General features: G+C 49.2%; 7 protein-coding genes across 7 annotated transcripts; 2 read left to right on the forward strand and 5 right to left on the reverse strand.

Moving 5' to 3' along the window:
* Positions 1-13: 13 nt before the first annotated feature.
* K460DRAFT_362992 (alpha/beta-hydrolase) lies at positions 14-1,550 on the reverse strand. The gene is made up of 2 exons (XM_040932744.1): positions 1,006-1,550; positions 14-823 (listed from the first exon to the last, which is right to left on the reverse strand). The coding sequence occupies exons 1-2, from the start codon at positions 1,490-1,492 to the stop codon at positions 69-71; spliced, it is 1,242 nt and encodes a 413-aa protein (XP_040789424.1). The 5' UTR covers positions 1,493-1,550; the 3' UTR covers positions 14-68.
* A 288-nt stretch (positions 1,551-1,838) lies between these two features.
* Positions 1,839-4,232, reverse strand: K460DRAFT_362993 (uncharacterized protein). The gene is made up of 9 exons (XM_040932745.1): positions 4,212-4,232; positions 4,026-4,131; positions 3,832-3,964; positions 3,540-3,778; positions 3,463-3,488; positions 3,354-3,412; positions 2,740-3,292; positions 2,600-2,688; positions 1,839-2,541 (listed from the first exon to the last, which is right to left on the reverse strand). Exons 2-9 carry the CDS (start codon positions 4,027-4,029, stop codon positions 2,085-2,087), a joined length of 1,560 nt encoding a protein of 519 aa, XP_040789425.1. The 5' UTR covers positions 4,030-4,131; positions 4,212-4,232; the 3' UTR covers positions 1,839-2,084.
* On the reverse strand, positions 4,021-4,289 carry K460DRAFT_254644 (uncharacterized protein; the record flags this gene model as incomplete). The annotated part of the gene is made up of 2 exons (XM_040927409.1): positions 4,021-4,131; positions 4,212-4,289. Coding segments are annotated over 2 exons (189 nt in total), but the record flags the coding sequence as incomplete, so codon positions are not given.
* Positions 4,290-4,701: 412 nt separating this feature from the next.
* K460DRAFT_402234 (uncharacterized protein) lies at positions 4,702-5,084 on the forward strand (the record flags this gene model as incomplete). The annotated part of the gene is made up of 4 exons (XM_040936509.1): positions 4,702-4,821; positions 4,874-4,921; positions 4,969-4,979; positions 5,033-5,084. 4 exons carry the CDS (start codon positions 4,702-4,704, stop codon positions 5,082-5,084), a joined length of 231 nt encoding a protein of 76 aa, XP_040789427.1.
* Positions 5,085-5,237: 153 nt separating this feature from the next.
* On the forward strand, positions 5,238-7,093 carry K460DRAFT_49333 (uncharacterized protein). Its single transcript, XM_040938455.1, has 5 exons — positions 5,238-5,547; positions 5,597-5,687; positions 5,738-6,494; positions 6,543-6,716; positions 6,776-7,093. The coding sequence occupies exons 1-5, from the start codon at positions 5,430-5,432 to the stop codon at positions 7,010-7,012; spliced, it is 1,377 nt and encodes a 458-aa protein (XP_040789428.1). The 5' UTR covers positions 5,238-5,429; the 3' UTR covers positions 7,013-7,093.
* Positions 7,094-7,106: 13 nt separating this feature from the next.
* K460DRAFT_303759 (kinase-like protein) lies at positions 7,107-10,659 on the reverse strand. Its single transcript, XM_040929956.1, has 6 exons — positions 10,178-10,659; positions 9,961-10,125; positions 8,107-9,915; positions 7,910-8,055; positions 7,660-7,852; positions 7,107-7,611 (listed from the first exon to the last, which is right to left on the reverse strand). The coding sequence occupies exons 1-6, from the start codon at positions 10,580-10,582 to the stop codon at positions 7,174-7,176; spliced, it is 3,156 nt and encodes a 1,051-aa protein (XP_040789429.1). The 5' UTR covers positions 10,583-10,659; the 3' UTR covers positions 7,107-7,173.
* A 598-nt stretch (positions 10,660-11,257) lies between these two features.
* K460DRAFT_362997 (ATP-NAD kinase) lies at positions 11,258-13,001 on the reverse strand. The gene is made up of 4 exons (XM_040932746.1): positions 12,902-13,001; positions 12,780-12,845; positions 12,139-12,729; positions 11,258-12,091 (listed from the first exon to the last, which is right to left on the reverse strand). Exons 1-4 carry the CDS (start codon positions 12,953-12,955, stop codon positions 11,309-11,311), a joined length of 1,494 nt encoding a protein of 497 aa, XP_040789430.1. The 5' UTR covers positions 12,956-13,001; the 3' UTR covers positions 11,258-11,308.
* Positions 13,002-13,057: the final 56 nt, after the last annotated feature.

A 13,057-nucleotide genomic window follows, 5' to 3' on the forward strand; every position in this document is an offset into this window, starting at 1 on the left:
GAGCAACGAATGTAGTTGAAATCGATGGTCTATTGTAGATATACGTTCGCAATTTACTTACTACTTATTCAAAGGACCCTGCTGACGACTCTGACGATTTCATCCGCGCGCTCGGTCGCGACCTCGTGGCCAACACCTTTGACCAACCTGAATCTCGCAAGCTCTTCACCTAATACGTTCTTCGCGTCTTCCATAAGCTCTTCTGCGACAACAACTGGGTCCATCTCACCTAGCACAAACCAAACTTCCTTGAGACGTCCTTGTTTTCTTTCGATGTTCTCTCTAATGACGCCCCACCGATCATGCTGATTGTGGAGTGGAGCATACCGCATGGTTGAAATGAAAGCAGGTATGAATCCCTTGTGGTATTGTAGCTGCCAGTCCAAGACCTCAGCAACCGAGCCGTGACTCTCGGAAAGGCTCACTCCATTGAACCTTACTCCAGTTTCGACGGCCTGCGCGTCTGGCTCGATAGTGCTTGCGAGCTCAGGGTTCTTGTGCAGTTTGCTTGACACAAGTCTGTTGACGAAAAACTCGGGAAGAATACCGCCCGGGGAGTAGATGAATTTGCTTAGCCATCCAATATGGTTCGTGCGGATCAGTCCTCCCGGTGCGACGAGAACGAGTCCACGGACCAGGTTAGGGAAGTAAGAGGCAAAATCAGCGGCAATAGCACCGCCAAGTGAATAGCCTACGATCGCAAAGGAAGACCAGCCTATTGGAGAAGATTGTAGAGCCATCGAGATCTGGGCTATGTAAAGGGCGGAGTCATAGCGATAAACCCTTGGGTCTGGAGCAGAAGAGTACCCACGACCGAATAGATCTAATATTGTCAGAAGAATTACAGCTGCAAAGCGAAGTGATGCGATACTGTTTAAACAAGGGAAATAAGGAAATGGACAGGCGATTCTGCTAGAGGATGATTCAACACCAGAAGAATATAAATCCACACGTGACATGAAACAGCGCGTATTGGATACGTGTCTGGGAGGATTCTTTACGTACCGAACACCATGACGCGACAACCTTTCTTGACGAGCTTATGTGCCAGATCGCTTAGTGCAACGCTTGGTGTCGACATCCCATGGATGAGCAGCACACGTTTTCCATCCTTTGGCCCCCACTCATAGACACGAATGCTGCCATACGGTGTTTCTACATCCCGTGCACCATCCAATGCATCGGGGGGATACGGCGATGCCCTCAAGACTTCCGGGGGGAGAACTTCGCGAGGCGATGGAATAGGCTTGAGAGTCCTCGAGTGCGAAGATCCGGCGACAGATCGCAAGAGAAGTAGACTGCTAATAGATGCAGCCCCAACGATGATATAGAATTGATGTGCTTGCATGCCACGGAGCAGATGTCTGCCGAACCCAGGAAGCTTCACGCGCTGTGTAGCAGCGCCTACAGCTGCTCCAACCGAAGCTCCCACGGCGCCAATGGAGCTCGTCGGGGGAGGGCTTTTAGAGAACAAGGAGTCGAACAAAGGCATTGTGCACGGAAAGCGGACTTCGGCGACACGGTGGGGTAACCAATAGCGTGGGTGTGCAGTGCAAAGATCGATACAGGAGAAAACTTCTTCGGCGTTCGCGGCCTGTGCGCAGGCGTCTTAGCGCGTTTCTGGCCGATACGAAGTAGAGTGGGAACACGAGAGGTCACTGTGCCACAACACAACAATTCACGACCCCGCAGCGTTGGGTGGGGCTGATGGCATGATCGACTGGAGCACAGTGGAGAAGGTCATGGTGTCGCGAATGCATGCAGCATCGCTGTTACGTAGATGGACTTAGTTCTATAGTTGCTGCAACCGACAGTCGTGGTATCATACTATGCATTATATTGTAATGCTGCATTTATAATTTGCAGACCTCTTTGAGCTTCACATCTTCTTCTTCTCTGATTTAAGGACTATCATACATAGGTGGGTAAATTTCTAGCTTTTGAGACACATCAACAAGACGAGATCCGTTATTATATTATTCCAAAATCCAATCAAGAAAAATGAAACTAGTCTCATAGTAAGTGATGACCACTTGAGCTTGAATACTGACATGACTGAGAGAGAAATAGCTAGCTTCACACTATCAATTTGGCCCAATCTCCACCAGTTCCAGTGTCGACCCCTCTGGTGGTGACGCCACTTGCGGCGGTGACAACACCCTCGTTGCCTCCTCGTGATGCCGCTGTGGTGACATGTCTACTTCATCTAGCTTGTACCACTTCAACCTATCCAGCGTCTGCGAAAGACTTGAAAAGTCGTCGCTAGTGCGAATCCAAAGTCGGCGATTGATGATCTTGAAGATAATGAATAGAACGAGCAAAATAAGTGGAGCTGCATAGCCGATCGCGACTTTCGAGAAAGTAACTTCCTTGTCCCACCAAGTCGCACTGCAGAATGCGAAGACGATAAGGCAGCCAACGATAGATATAATGGCCGGGAGGGGTTGAGCAAAGGCGAGGAGGGTGAATGGCTTGTAGGTGCCGGTACTGCGCCTGAATTGCTCGTAGTCGCCAACTAGATGTTTTTTGCAGTGTTTGAGCCTAGCGAGGTCAATGACACATAGGCGGAGGGCGATAATAGGGGAAAAAGGAGACGAACCATATGTAATAGCGTAAATACGCAAAAGACACTGACGCCCAGACTATAAGACAGCTTACACTAGAGGAGATTTGGATTATCTCGATGAGCTTGGTTCATCAGTTAGCCCAATAGCAGCTAACTTGCTACAGGCGACTTACATATTGTACAGCGTAGCCACCTTTAAGAGTGACGAATGGTAGCCAGATGAACGATAAAGCCGAGAAGACCAGGGCACGAGCTGGCACACCCGTTTTGGGTACAACGACCGATAGACCGTGAATTAGTCGACCTAGTAGGTTGCTGGTTGGGACATCTCGCGCAACGCCGTACAAGGTACGCGACGCCACATACAGCGAGGTGTTACTAGCGGAAAGCACGCTAAATATCATCGCGCCGTTGAGGAAGCCGGCCAGGTGTTTCTTTCCCCAGGCCCAAAGCGCTAGAATTGTAAGACTGCTGGATGCGGGATTTCTGAGATCCTTAGTATCAGTGGCCCCGTCGCCAATGCCACCGTAGATAAGCGGTAGGTGGCTGTCAGTCCAGGGGACATTTAGGCACTGGCCAAGCAGGCATAGAAAGTATAATAAGAGGGTGACGTAGGCGATAGATTGAGAAGGCAGCCGCAAGGATCTAGATGTGCGGGCTTCGAATGCTGTGACCGCAACGGTCTCGATACCTAGGAAGCCAAATGCGACCATTGGAATAACGTACCTAGCACACTGTCAGTTTTGATTGTTCAATCCTCGATCCACGAAGGTTTCTTATCGCTTACGCTAGAGCTCTGTATTTGTTCGTCGTGAACTTTTCGTTATATACAAATCCGGCCTGGATTGCTTGAAGAATCAATACCACCTCTAGAACTAGAAATGGAGGGAAAGGAACTTACGGCCCTCGGACCAATGGTGCTCTAACTTTGATCAGTATCAAGTTTTATACATGTTAGAGGAGCTCGCCTCACCTTGCCCGGCCATGACATATAGCACAATGGTTATCCCCACTACAAGAACAATCTTGAGAATTCCACCAACAGCCTCAACCCACCCGAAGGTGCCGACTCCAACTAGGTTGATCCCGACTATCATCCCGGGGGTGACGAAATAAAAGATTATAATTTGCCACACTGGTTTAAGACCCCAGTAAACGGCCAAATTTGCTGCCATTAAATTTTGCGCTGCGAAGATAGAGGAGTATGTGAACCTAGTGGCAATATATCAGGATTTATTCTGTTCAAATCGGGTTGAGAGACGTACCAGTAGGCGATACCAATCACCCATCCGAAATCTTCGTCGATAAAGGCTCGTACATACTCGACAATGGCATTTGGTGCAGGAAACAGCTGGGTTAGCTCGCTCAGGCTCTCTGCCACACAGATGGCGATCACCCCTGCTCCAATTTAGCAATGAATTTAGGCTTGAGGTATGATTTTGAGTACAAGAACACTCACCCATAATGACAAGTGCAAACAGTGCTCCCCCCGGGCCAGCAATCTCAACAGAAGAGCCGCCATTGCTAAATATGCCGGTGCCTATCACGGCACTGATGACGATAAACTGTGATGCACACTATCAGCTATGTTCATAAGCAATGCGAATGTTTCGGGGCGTGAGAGGAAGATGGGTTTGAGTCGTACGAAGATCATCCACCCTTGGAGATTTTGCCTAATACCAATCAGCACTAGCACCCGCCACCCGAACCGCACGCTTGCACTCACTTAAGCCTCGGCTGGCTGTGCTCAGACATGGTGTCGAATCCCTTCTCAATTTCAGGCTTCAAATGCAAAGAAAAATACAGGATAGTATATATCACGGGCATAAGCTGGCAGGATATGCTGGTCGTTTATTAGCAGGCTCGTCTTTTCATGGCATTGAAAGACTCGACCAGGCTGAGGCAGGCTGAGGCAGGCTGAGGATTTTGGGGGCTGCGATGGCGATATTGATTCGCGTGTGATGCGTGGCCTATCCAATAACAGGCCTCTGCTTTTGCAGCCCTGGTGTGAAGGACGAGGGTGGCGGCTGAAATTACGGAAAGGCAGACAGATATAATATGAGCGGAAAACTGCTCATGGCTATCACCCCCTTAACTATCAGTATTCAAGGCGCTGTTCCGATCCTCGCACTACAATGGTCCTCAACGTCATCGAACCCGTTCAGACGCGGTACATCCCCCTGGCTGAAGATCTGGAGAAGTTTCTCAGGGCCAAGTATGAGCAGGAATACCCTAGTTATGAGTTCAACGTCGAGGTACAGGATAAAGACCTAATGAAAGGGGCGTTTCTAATGAGTTTACGCGTAGCATGTCTGCGACCGATGGACCTTTGAGGCACCAGAGAAAATTGAAGAGGTATGTGCATTCAAAGCCATAATTTGATTCCGCTAATTTAAATTTAGGAGGAGATTACGTTAGTAGTTCTTGAAACGAAGCCATTCGCCCCCCAGCTAACTGAATTTTCAGTCGTCTCATTGAAGAGATTGAGGAAAATGTGAAAGCAATTAATACAGAATAGCTAGGCAGCTCAGGATGATGAGGCTCCGCAGAGTCGTAGGGGTCCTCCTAATAGAGTCGCATTATACGAGTTGGGTGTGCTGCGAGCCTATCAGAGGGTAGTTAGGTCACCGATGAATGAAATGAGGTGCGGCTGAGTCTGCGCCCGCGTCGTATGACACGGACTTCGCCGTGTGGCCACCTTCAGAACCGGGATAATCGTGAATGAAAACAGCCTGCCAGGCTTCATTTTCGACCGCAGCATTCAGTGACATCTATCTTGACCGGTTTGTGCTTTGGTATCATATGAGTAGATAATACACGTCGTCGTCTGGAATCACCGTCTCTAGTTTACCCAGCATTGCGCATGATGTCGTCACACAATATCCAGCCTCGTGTCTGGCCATGGTCTTTTCCGAATTCAAATGTGCTCGCGAAAGACGGTAGCAATGCAGTAAATATCAGAATAACAGATGTTGCGAAAGGCAAAAATGCATCTGATATAGCAAATAAACAGTGGCTGACAATTTCTAGACCATTACATCTCAACGCCGTATACTTCGCCCGAAGTCTTCCTCAACGCGTTCGACAGTCCCCCTCTCGAAAGAACAAGAGTCCGCATTATGTAAGTGGTCCCTATCGTAATACTAATTCTCGCTAGTAACAATAACCCAGTTCTGTGTACTCGCGGAGGACTATATCACCGTTGGAAGTTACCCAGGCGCTACTAGAACACGTTTTTGAAGTGCACCACGTCCACCATGAGTTCTCAAATGTCGTCGCGTCATTTGGTCAGAATCCAAACCTGGCTGAGGGGAGCAGTAATAACGCTATCATCACTAGAAAGCTATCTGGTGATTGCGACCTCTCGTACCAAATTCGCTATGTCGAGAAAAATCAACGTGGGGGTCAAGATCCTTGGTCCCTACGGCACACGGGTGTGTTCCACCACCATAGCTCTACAGGTGGAATCGATGTAATCATCCTGTTGCATCCCATTCGTATGCCCCTGGCCGAAACTGCGATAAAGTCGCTGCAGAATGATCCGACCACACGGGCGGGATTTTGTGACAACCCGTTCCTGTTGCATACTTTGCTCTTCTCTCAATACTTTGACAATTGGCGCTGGTACTTCCGCTATATTGGTGAACGTTTCGCTGAGGAGAACAACCTTGCCATGGTCATACAGCCAGAGCGCACAGAACCGAAGTCGAGCTTTTTAAGGGTTCAACGGTTGCGTAATACGAACGACTTCATCCTCTTCGCACGCGCTTGTTGTTCAGGGAACTTAGCTCTTCTTGGCCAACTATCTCGATCGTCGATTCGGCTACTCAGTAATCTGGATGAACTGAGCGCACATGAGTCGAAGATGGGAGGATATATCGAAAGTGCGGATGTGCTCAAGGGTAGGGTGCAAAATTTGATTGACCTTGTGAGTTTGGCTATCCAGCTTGTATGATCACGATGCTAACCAGTGCAGGTCGGCTACACTTTGACTTTACATAACCAGCTCGAGGCGGCGAAGATTGACACGGAGTTGCGTGACTTGACCGAAGGCCTAAAGAGGCTTACCGAAGACACCGTTGACGATAGCGCGACCGTGAAGATCATAACCTTCGTGTCTGCAGTATATCTTCCAGGGAGCTTTATTGCTGTGAGTGAATTCCATTTATTGTCACCTGTTGTAAGAAGGACTGCTGACTTTCTGGCCAGACACTCTTCGGCATGAACTTCTTCCTCTTCAATCCAATCTCAAAACAGCTCGAGATCTCGCCCGACTTCTGGATCTTCATTGCAACCTGGCTTCCTCTCATTTTTATTACAGGTGCCGTGTACGTGCTAATCTTGTATCTTGATTCTAAATTGAAGCGGAAAACGTTTCGTTGGCCGTGGCAGATGAAAGCACGTAGTCGCTCAGCTGTAGTCTTTTCGAAAAAGGCGGATCAATGACCGGAGTTTGCGAGAATTCTGTTGCTTTGGATCAATTACATGCATCTTCCAGATTCTAAAATTGCTCGATGGTTGTGGATGAGGGTGATTCGATGTGGATAGTCTAAGATTATTGCATAGATGGAACTCTACAACTTAGTGAGATCTGGCCAGCGGTTCTCTCAGCTTCTTGTCTCTCTCGCGATGATTGGGATCAAGACCACCTTGTTCTCCAGAGTACAAAGTATAATCATCAGATCATCGGTGTCTGGTACATGGACCACTCTCATTTGCGTAATCTTCCCCGCGGAAAAATTCCATTCAACCATAGGCCGTTTCGCTGCAGCTTCGATGATGTGATTAGCGCCGCCGACGATACGATGTTCTCGGATGCGCGTATGTAAAATGCCTTTCTCAACTACAAGCAACGAGTGATCGCCATACACGCAAGCTGCAACGGTCTTGGGAATTATTGTAGTCATCTTTGGAAGAGTGGTACTACTTCCACGGTGCGTGCTGCGGATTTGAGCTGGGAAGAAAACATCTCCTGGCGCACGTATGATGCAACCTAAATAGCTGTTATAAGGAATGAGAGTTGTGTTCGATTTTCCTTGTTGTTTCTTTCAAAACGTCAGTACTTGCGTCAGATGAGGGGGGCGTTGCCATACCGACTCATAGCTTCCTTCCGAGTCTGTAGGAAGGACCAAATCTCTCGTAGCTTCATCAATGCGCCAAACATACAGGCGATCGTCCGGTCGACCGAATGCCCATGCGTATAGAAGAGTGCCGTCGTCGTTGAAGGCACCATGAGTAAATGTGTGTTCCTGCTCGACGTCAAGAGACCGGAAGTTTGCAATGTCTCTACTATAAGTTAGGTTGATGTTTACAGAGATAGTCTAGTTGATGAATATTACTGACGCTAAGTTGACATAGCAGATATTCTTAGTTCCAACAAACGCAACCGAGCCATGTTTGGAGACTGCGACCGCGACCAGCGCCGCTAGCCACGAGTGCTGCGTCGAATCCCACTTTGCGCGCTCGATCACTCCGCTACCCATGTAAACCTACATCTGATCGTCAGCTATGTCGAAGCTATCGAGCCCTCGTCTCTTTACATGTTTGATTCCTCCGCGGCTATTGCCCCATACGACGTGATTGCATCCAGATTGTACTATGTGACTCCACTCTGGGCCTAGAGGCAATTTGATGGGTAATCCATCGGGTTGTAGTTTTAGCGTGTTTAAGGAGATCTTGCAGAGGTAGATTAATCGATGCATGTCTTTCGGTCGTGTGACGAGAAAGGCTATGCGATGTCCTGATGGACAAAGCGAGACTGAAAGAACCTCAGATTTGGATAAGTCAGCTATACTGACTTCTACCGGATCCCTAGTCTCACGCAGCTTGTCTTGATTGAGTATAACTCCATGGAGGTCTAATCTGGATTCTCTGGCGAAGGATGGCCTGAACCCCGATGATTTGTCTTCATAAGACGAGTCACTTGGGTCGTCTTTTCCTAGATTGATTGCTAATCCTCTGGGTGAATTGATTCGGTCAGGAGTAGTATTTTGTGAGAACTGAGTGTTATCTTGGTTGGTTTCGAAGCGTTGTGTACTATCCGCTACAGGACTCAGTGTAGGTTGTAGTTGTGTAGAAGTGGGCTCAGACGCCGGACCTTGCATTGCAAACCTAGATACGTGACTCTCTCCTCCGAATGAAGGTGTACCGTTACTGAGGAGGGTCTCTTCAAATCCAGTCTTGGTCCTCTTGATTGACGGAAGCCGCGAGATTTCGTGTTGTAACGATGTGTATGAGTCGACGGGATTTTCATTTGGCAGTGGTGGAACCTGTAGCTGCGGTGAATGCCTTACCAATGGACAGTTTCGAAGGGGCCCGGGACGTCGGGCAGTGATTACATGGTTTGCAACATGCTCCATCTTTCTAACTAAATCATGCGCTCTGGGCCTATTCGAACCGTCCGCCACAAGAATGTCCAGGATTGTTTGCACACAGCAGTCGATGGCTTTGTTTGGAAACGAATATGTTTCTGGTAGCCTGCCCAACCAGGCTCTCACTTCAGAGCGTACCTGATATGATGTTCCCTGGTTGTGTAGGACAAGTGTCTGATTCGGGACTTTTTCGTAGAAATAATCATTTTTATGCAACCCCTTGCGATACTTCCGGAAATCTTCGACGGCAGGGGTCTGGCCAAGGGCAAAGGCAAGGACCTCGGCGAAGATACATCCGAAGGACCAAATATCACCTTTTCGCCCCGCACGTCCTGGATGAGCGTTGCTACCAGGTCCCAAGGACCTGTTGATGATATGTTCAATTTCGGGAGGTTGGTAAGCGCCAGGGTCACGGCGCGGAGTCGTCTTGATGGTCAAGTTTTCGTACAAATCTCGGATTGACAGAAGATTGGTGGGAGCTGAATAGTCATCTTCTTTGAAGGCTGAAATACCGAAGTCCGTAAGGACCCACTTTCCCACAGTCGACGCTTGATCTGTGTCAATTAGTATGTTATTCGGCTTCAGGTCCATATGCGCAAAATAAACTCGATTTCGCTGCGCCCCCCCAAGAATGCCTTTATGAAGCCACTCTAAAGCATCAGCAATGTGAGACATCTGGGTACAGATGTCGTTGATCATGGTTGCTGGCTGAATCTGATGAAATCGCAGTTTAAAATCGTAAAGCTTTGTGCCCATGAAAGTGTGGCCTCCAAGGAGGAAAATGTCAAGATCAAGGTGGTCAGCCCATGGCAGCAGGATCAAATGTTCGCCCTTATGGAAAAGGATTGCTAAATGTATCCGAATATGTCCGTGAGACGTGATGCTTTCTTTCAAGACCTGTAGATTATCTAGTTCTCGTTTCGAGTCGATATGGGACGAGCTCGAGGCATGAAACCTTTTGCATGCGACAAATTTCACCTAGGGTTGTTAGCAAGTACTTAAGATTCCGGACAATGGACTTACATGAGGGTTTTGGTTGCCATCCACTGTATTAAGGTAGAAAGGCGATATTCCCATCTTGTCTACTTTGCCGTATGCGCCCGCAAACACATCTCTTGAGATGAACTCAAATGGAAGTCGACGCTGGCTATCAATATTCTTTATTATTGATGATTCAACAAGTGTCTCCTGCGAATCTAGTAAGTTTGGAAAACTAACAATAAGCGAGTGGAGGTCCTACCGGCTTAAAGAGGAATTGGTCGCTGAAGAATCGTTGCCGGAGGTGGAAACTTCCAACGGGCGGTACTTGTTGTTCTTTGACCGGTAACTTCGAATCGTCATGAAGAACGTTCCCTTGTACGTCGAAGAAGTAATCACGGCAGTTGTCAAGAAATTCGTCGGCGCCGATGTACACGAGGATCGATAAGTACTCCAGAAGACGGTCACGAATACTATCAATGTCCGCAGGCGATAGACGGACTGGATGCAAGGCATGCTGAATCGTGTCGTGACCAGACCAGGCTTGCCGAATGTCCTGGTATCGAATATAGGCGTCAGCGATGCTGTCCGAGTTTTGGATTTTACGGGCGAGTTCATCTTGTATCTGAGCTCGGAGAGTCTTTGTAGAGGCAGCGTTGGGCAGCATCCCCGGTCATACTTTGAACGACAAGAAGCTAAGTCGGCGGTAAGGTAATGATAGAAGGCTAGCAGCGACCAGGCTCCCATGAGGGCCCGGCTGATGAGCTGAAGCGCGTGCAGGAGGGCCGCCCAGCTCGGGGAGGCATCATTGGTGAGAGAGGGGGCTAATACTAACTGGGTATAGTTAATCGCCACCAAACTTATAGCCCTGGAGGTGTCCCACCTTGAAATTAGCGTACACGATATACCTAGGTATGCACCCAGCCTAGTGCCCAGCAAATAGCCTATGTCAAATACAGCTTTGCCCCTTCTTGGGCGGGCTCGAGCGTATTGTCTACAGTTGATTTCCAACACCTGCGCGCTTTGAGGCCGCGCGGTACCTGGGCCCAGAGTCTCCACAGCTTGAAACCCGTCCTAAGCAGATACTAGCCTTCTGACAACAATACGAGGGTACGATCAGCCTTTCGCGTTCACAGTCCGGCTGGTCGACCTTGGCGATGAAGGGCTGAACGAGGCTGAGGCTGGCTGACTGTCCCGATGACGCGCTGGCGATATTGGCTCGTATGATAAATTGCCTTCTTGACTGAAAGCGTCTATTTGAAAGCCTTGGTTCGTGGGGTGGTTAACAGACGTCCAAAGAAGCACCTTGCTGGCGAGAGTAGGAACTAAATTAAGCGCAACGTACGCAGACTGTTTCATCTTACTTCTCGCAAGATGTGATTTCATGTCTAATCTAAGAGCTCCACTCTTTGAACGCCTTCTGCTTCTGCCTCGAATTCCACTGCAACGTCCTGCTTATACTATCGATCCAATCCGTCCGTCTCCGTTCAAAGGGCAAGACATTCGGAAATGGAAACCTACTCGCGCTAATGGTGACGTAATCACCTGGCTTTAGCTCAACCCGTTCTTTCCCATCGAAGCTCGCCCAAGAGCTGGTCCTCGCATCATAAGGTACGCCAGCGCGAAGCACAATCGTGTCTGGCAGAATAATTGGGCGGAAAGAGAGCGTGTGCGCACATATCGCGGTCAACAGCACGACTGGGTTGTCTGGATGGCAGAGCGAGCCGCCTGCTGCGAGATTGTATGCTGTGCTTCCCGTGGGCGTGGAGACACATATGCCATCAGCCTGTATTGTTGTGAAGTGCTCATCATCGCCGAAAAGTTCAATGCTCGACATGGTTGGGTTAGGCCCCCGATCTACGACCACCTCGTTGAGAATATTGCGCGTTCCGTCGGGCTTATGCGTATGGTCGTCCTCGGCTTCTTCTCCTATGAGCTCTTCGACTAGATCGCGGGGTGGTCCTTCCCTTTCCTGTGATCGCATAACCGTCGCTTCAAAGCGGAGGCGCAAACTGACTGTGATGCCCTCCTCGAATGCGCGACTGAGAGTTGATGGGTACTGATCGAAGTCAAACTTCGTTAGAAAGCCAAGGGATCCAAGTGAGAAGGAGAGGACAGGTGGCACAATGCGCTGGAACAACCAGGATGCGTAGAGAACGGTGCCATCGCCACCAAGCTGCAACTGTCAGTTATTATGCTACATTCAGCTCTCGCATGTCTTACAGCTAAAACTATGTCAAACGTCTGCGGCCTTTTGGCGCACAACTCATTCGTCCAGTACTTTAGACGGCTTTGATATGATTGATTTTTCCCAAGGAGACCCTCAGCATCGAAGATGCGGTTCTTCTCCAATTTGTCCTCCACGTAGACGTTGTACCTCGAGTTTTTGGCCAAGACCCAGTCGGCCGTTTCCCGCGTGTACTTGATGAGTGTCTCGTCGTGTGCCTTGGCCAGGATGAAGATATTCCGGACATTGAGCTTGAGCCTGATTTGCGCCAGCTTCTTTGAGAGCTCCCTAATACCAAGAGCCATTTCCGATATCTGGTTCTTGGTCAACAGCCGCGAGTGGTGTGTCTGGCCGGCATGCGAGAGCGGGTCTTTGTCAATTCGGTGTTCTGCGACGAGTCCCTCATGCGATGCCGTCTGTTCCGTGTCATCGATCGGCTTCCCATCGTGCTTCTCAAGCAGTGTGTGTACAATGCAGCCCGTGGACCGACGTCCACTTGTAGGACGGGAAGGTATGTTCGCAAAAGTAGTGGGAGGAGGCGCGAGGGAAGCTTTGCGACGATGCGCGGTGCCACCTTCGAAAGTTACCTACGAATAGCTTGTTAGAGAGATTGAAGCGAGTACAGCGGAGTAGCTACCTCTAGGGCATCCTCGTTGCTATTGGAACTATTGATGCTCTTTGCGTCTTGATCCCCAGGCTCGCTCTCAGAGAGGAAGTTAGCGGAGTCGCGTCGGAGTGACGTTGGCTACCGGGCAGTACCTCTTTCCCGTTTCTCGCCTCCGGGACCAGGTGGTCAAAGTAGCTGGGAGGCATTGCGACGCCAGACGATAATATATATCACAATTAATGCGTATCAAGGGCAGGACGGCGTTGATATAAGTACTTCGATTGTGTGCGCCGTCTCGAAATCGAGGT

This window comes from Cucurbitaria berberidis (genome assembly GCF_010015615.1).
Source record: "Cucurbitaria berberidis CBS 394.84 unplaced genomic scaffold K460scaffold_2, whole genome shotgun sequence".
NCBI classification, from domain to species: Eukaryota; Fungi; Ascomycota; class Dothideomycetes; order Pleosporales; family Cucurbitariaceae; genus Cucurbitaria; species Cucurbitaria berberidis.

Coding starts and splice junctions, on each gene's coding strand:
- K460DRAFT_362992 (XM_040932744.1), bottom strand. CDS start 1,492: ATGCCTTTGTTCGACTCCTTGTTCTCTAAAAGCCCTCCCCCGACGAGC. Junction 824..1,005: donor TTGTCGCGTCATGGTGTTCG/GTACGTAAAGAA, acceptor TGACAATATTAG/ATCTATTCGGTCGTGGGTAC.
- K460DRAFT_362993 (XM_040932745.1), bottom strand. Junction 3,779..3,831: donor GTGATTGGTATCGCCTACTG/GTACGTCTCTCA, acceptor TATTGCCACTAG/GTTCACATACTCCTCTATCT. Junction 3,413..3,462: donor ATTGGTCCGAGGGCCGTAAG/TTCCTTTCCCTC, acceptor ATTCTTCAAGCA/ATCCAGGCCGGATTTGTATA.
- K460DRAFT_49333 (XM_040938455.1), top strand. CDS start 5,430: ATGATGTCGTCACACAATATCCAGCCTCGTGTCTGGCCATGGTCTTTT. Junction 5,548..5,596: donor AATAACAGATGTTGCGAAAG/GCAAAAATGCAT, acceptor GACAATTTCTAG/ACCATTACATCTCAACGCCG. Junction 6,495..6,542: donor TGCAAAATTTGATTGACCTT/GTGAGTTTGGCT, acceptor TAACCAGTGCAG/GTCGGCTACACTTTGACTTT.
- K460DRAFT_303759 (XM_040929956.1), bottom strand. CDS start 10,582: ATGCTGCCCAACGCTGCCTCTACAAAGACTCTCCGAGCTCAGATACAA. Junction 9,916..9,960: donor ATGGCAACCAAAACCCTCAT/GTAAGTCCATTG, acceptor TAACAACCCTAG/GTGAAATTTGTCGCATGCAA. Junction 7,853..7,909: donor ATCTGCTATGTCAACTTAGC/GTCAGTAATATT, acceptor AACTTATAGTAG/AGACATTGCAAACTTCCGGT.
- K460DRAFT_362997 (XM_040932746.1), bottom strand. CDS start 12,955: ATGCCTCCCAGCTACTTTGACCACCTGGTCCCGGAGGCGAGAAACGGG. Junction 12,846..12,901: donor AGGCGAGAAACGGGAAAGAG/GTACTGCCCGGT, acceptor TTCCTCTCTGAG/AGCGAGCCTGGGGATCAAGA. Junction 12,092..12,138: donor CGTTTGACATAGTTTTAGCT/GTAAGACATGCG, acceptor TGACAGTTGCAG/CTTGGTGGCGATGGCACCGT.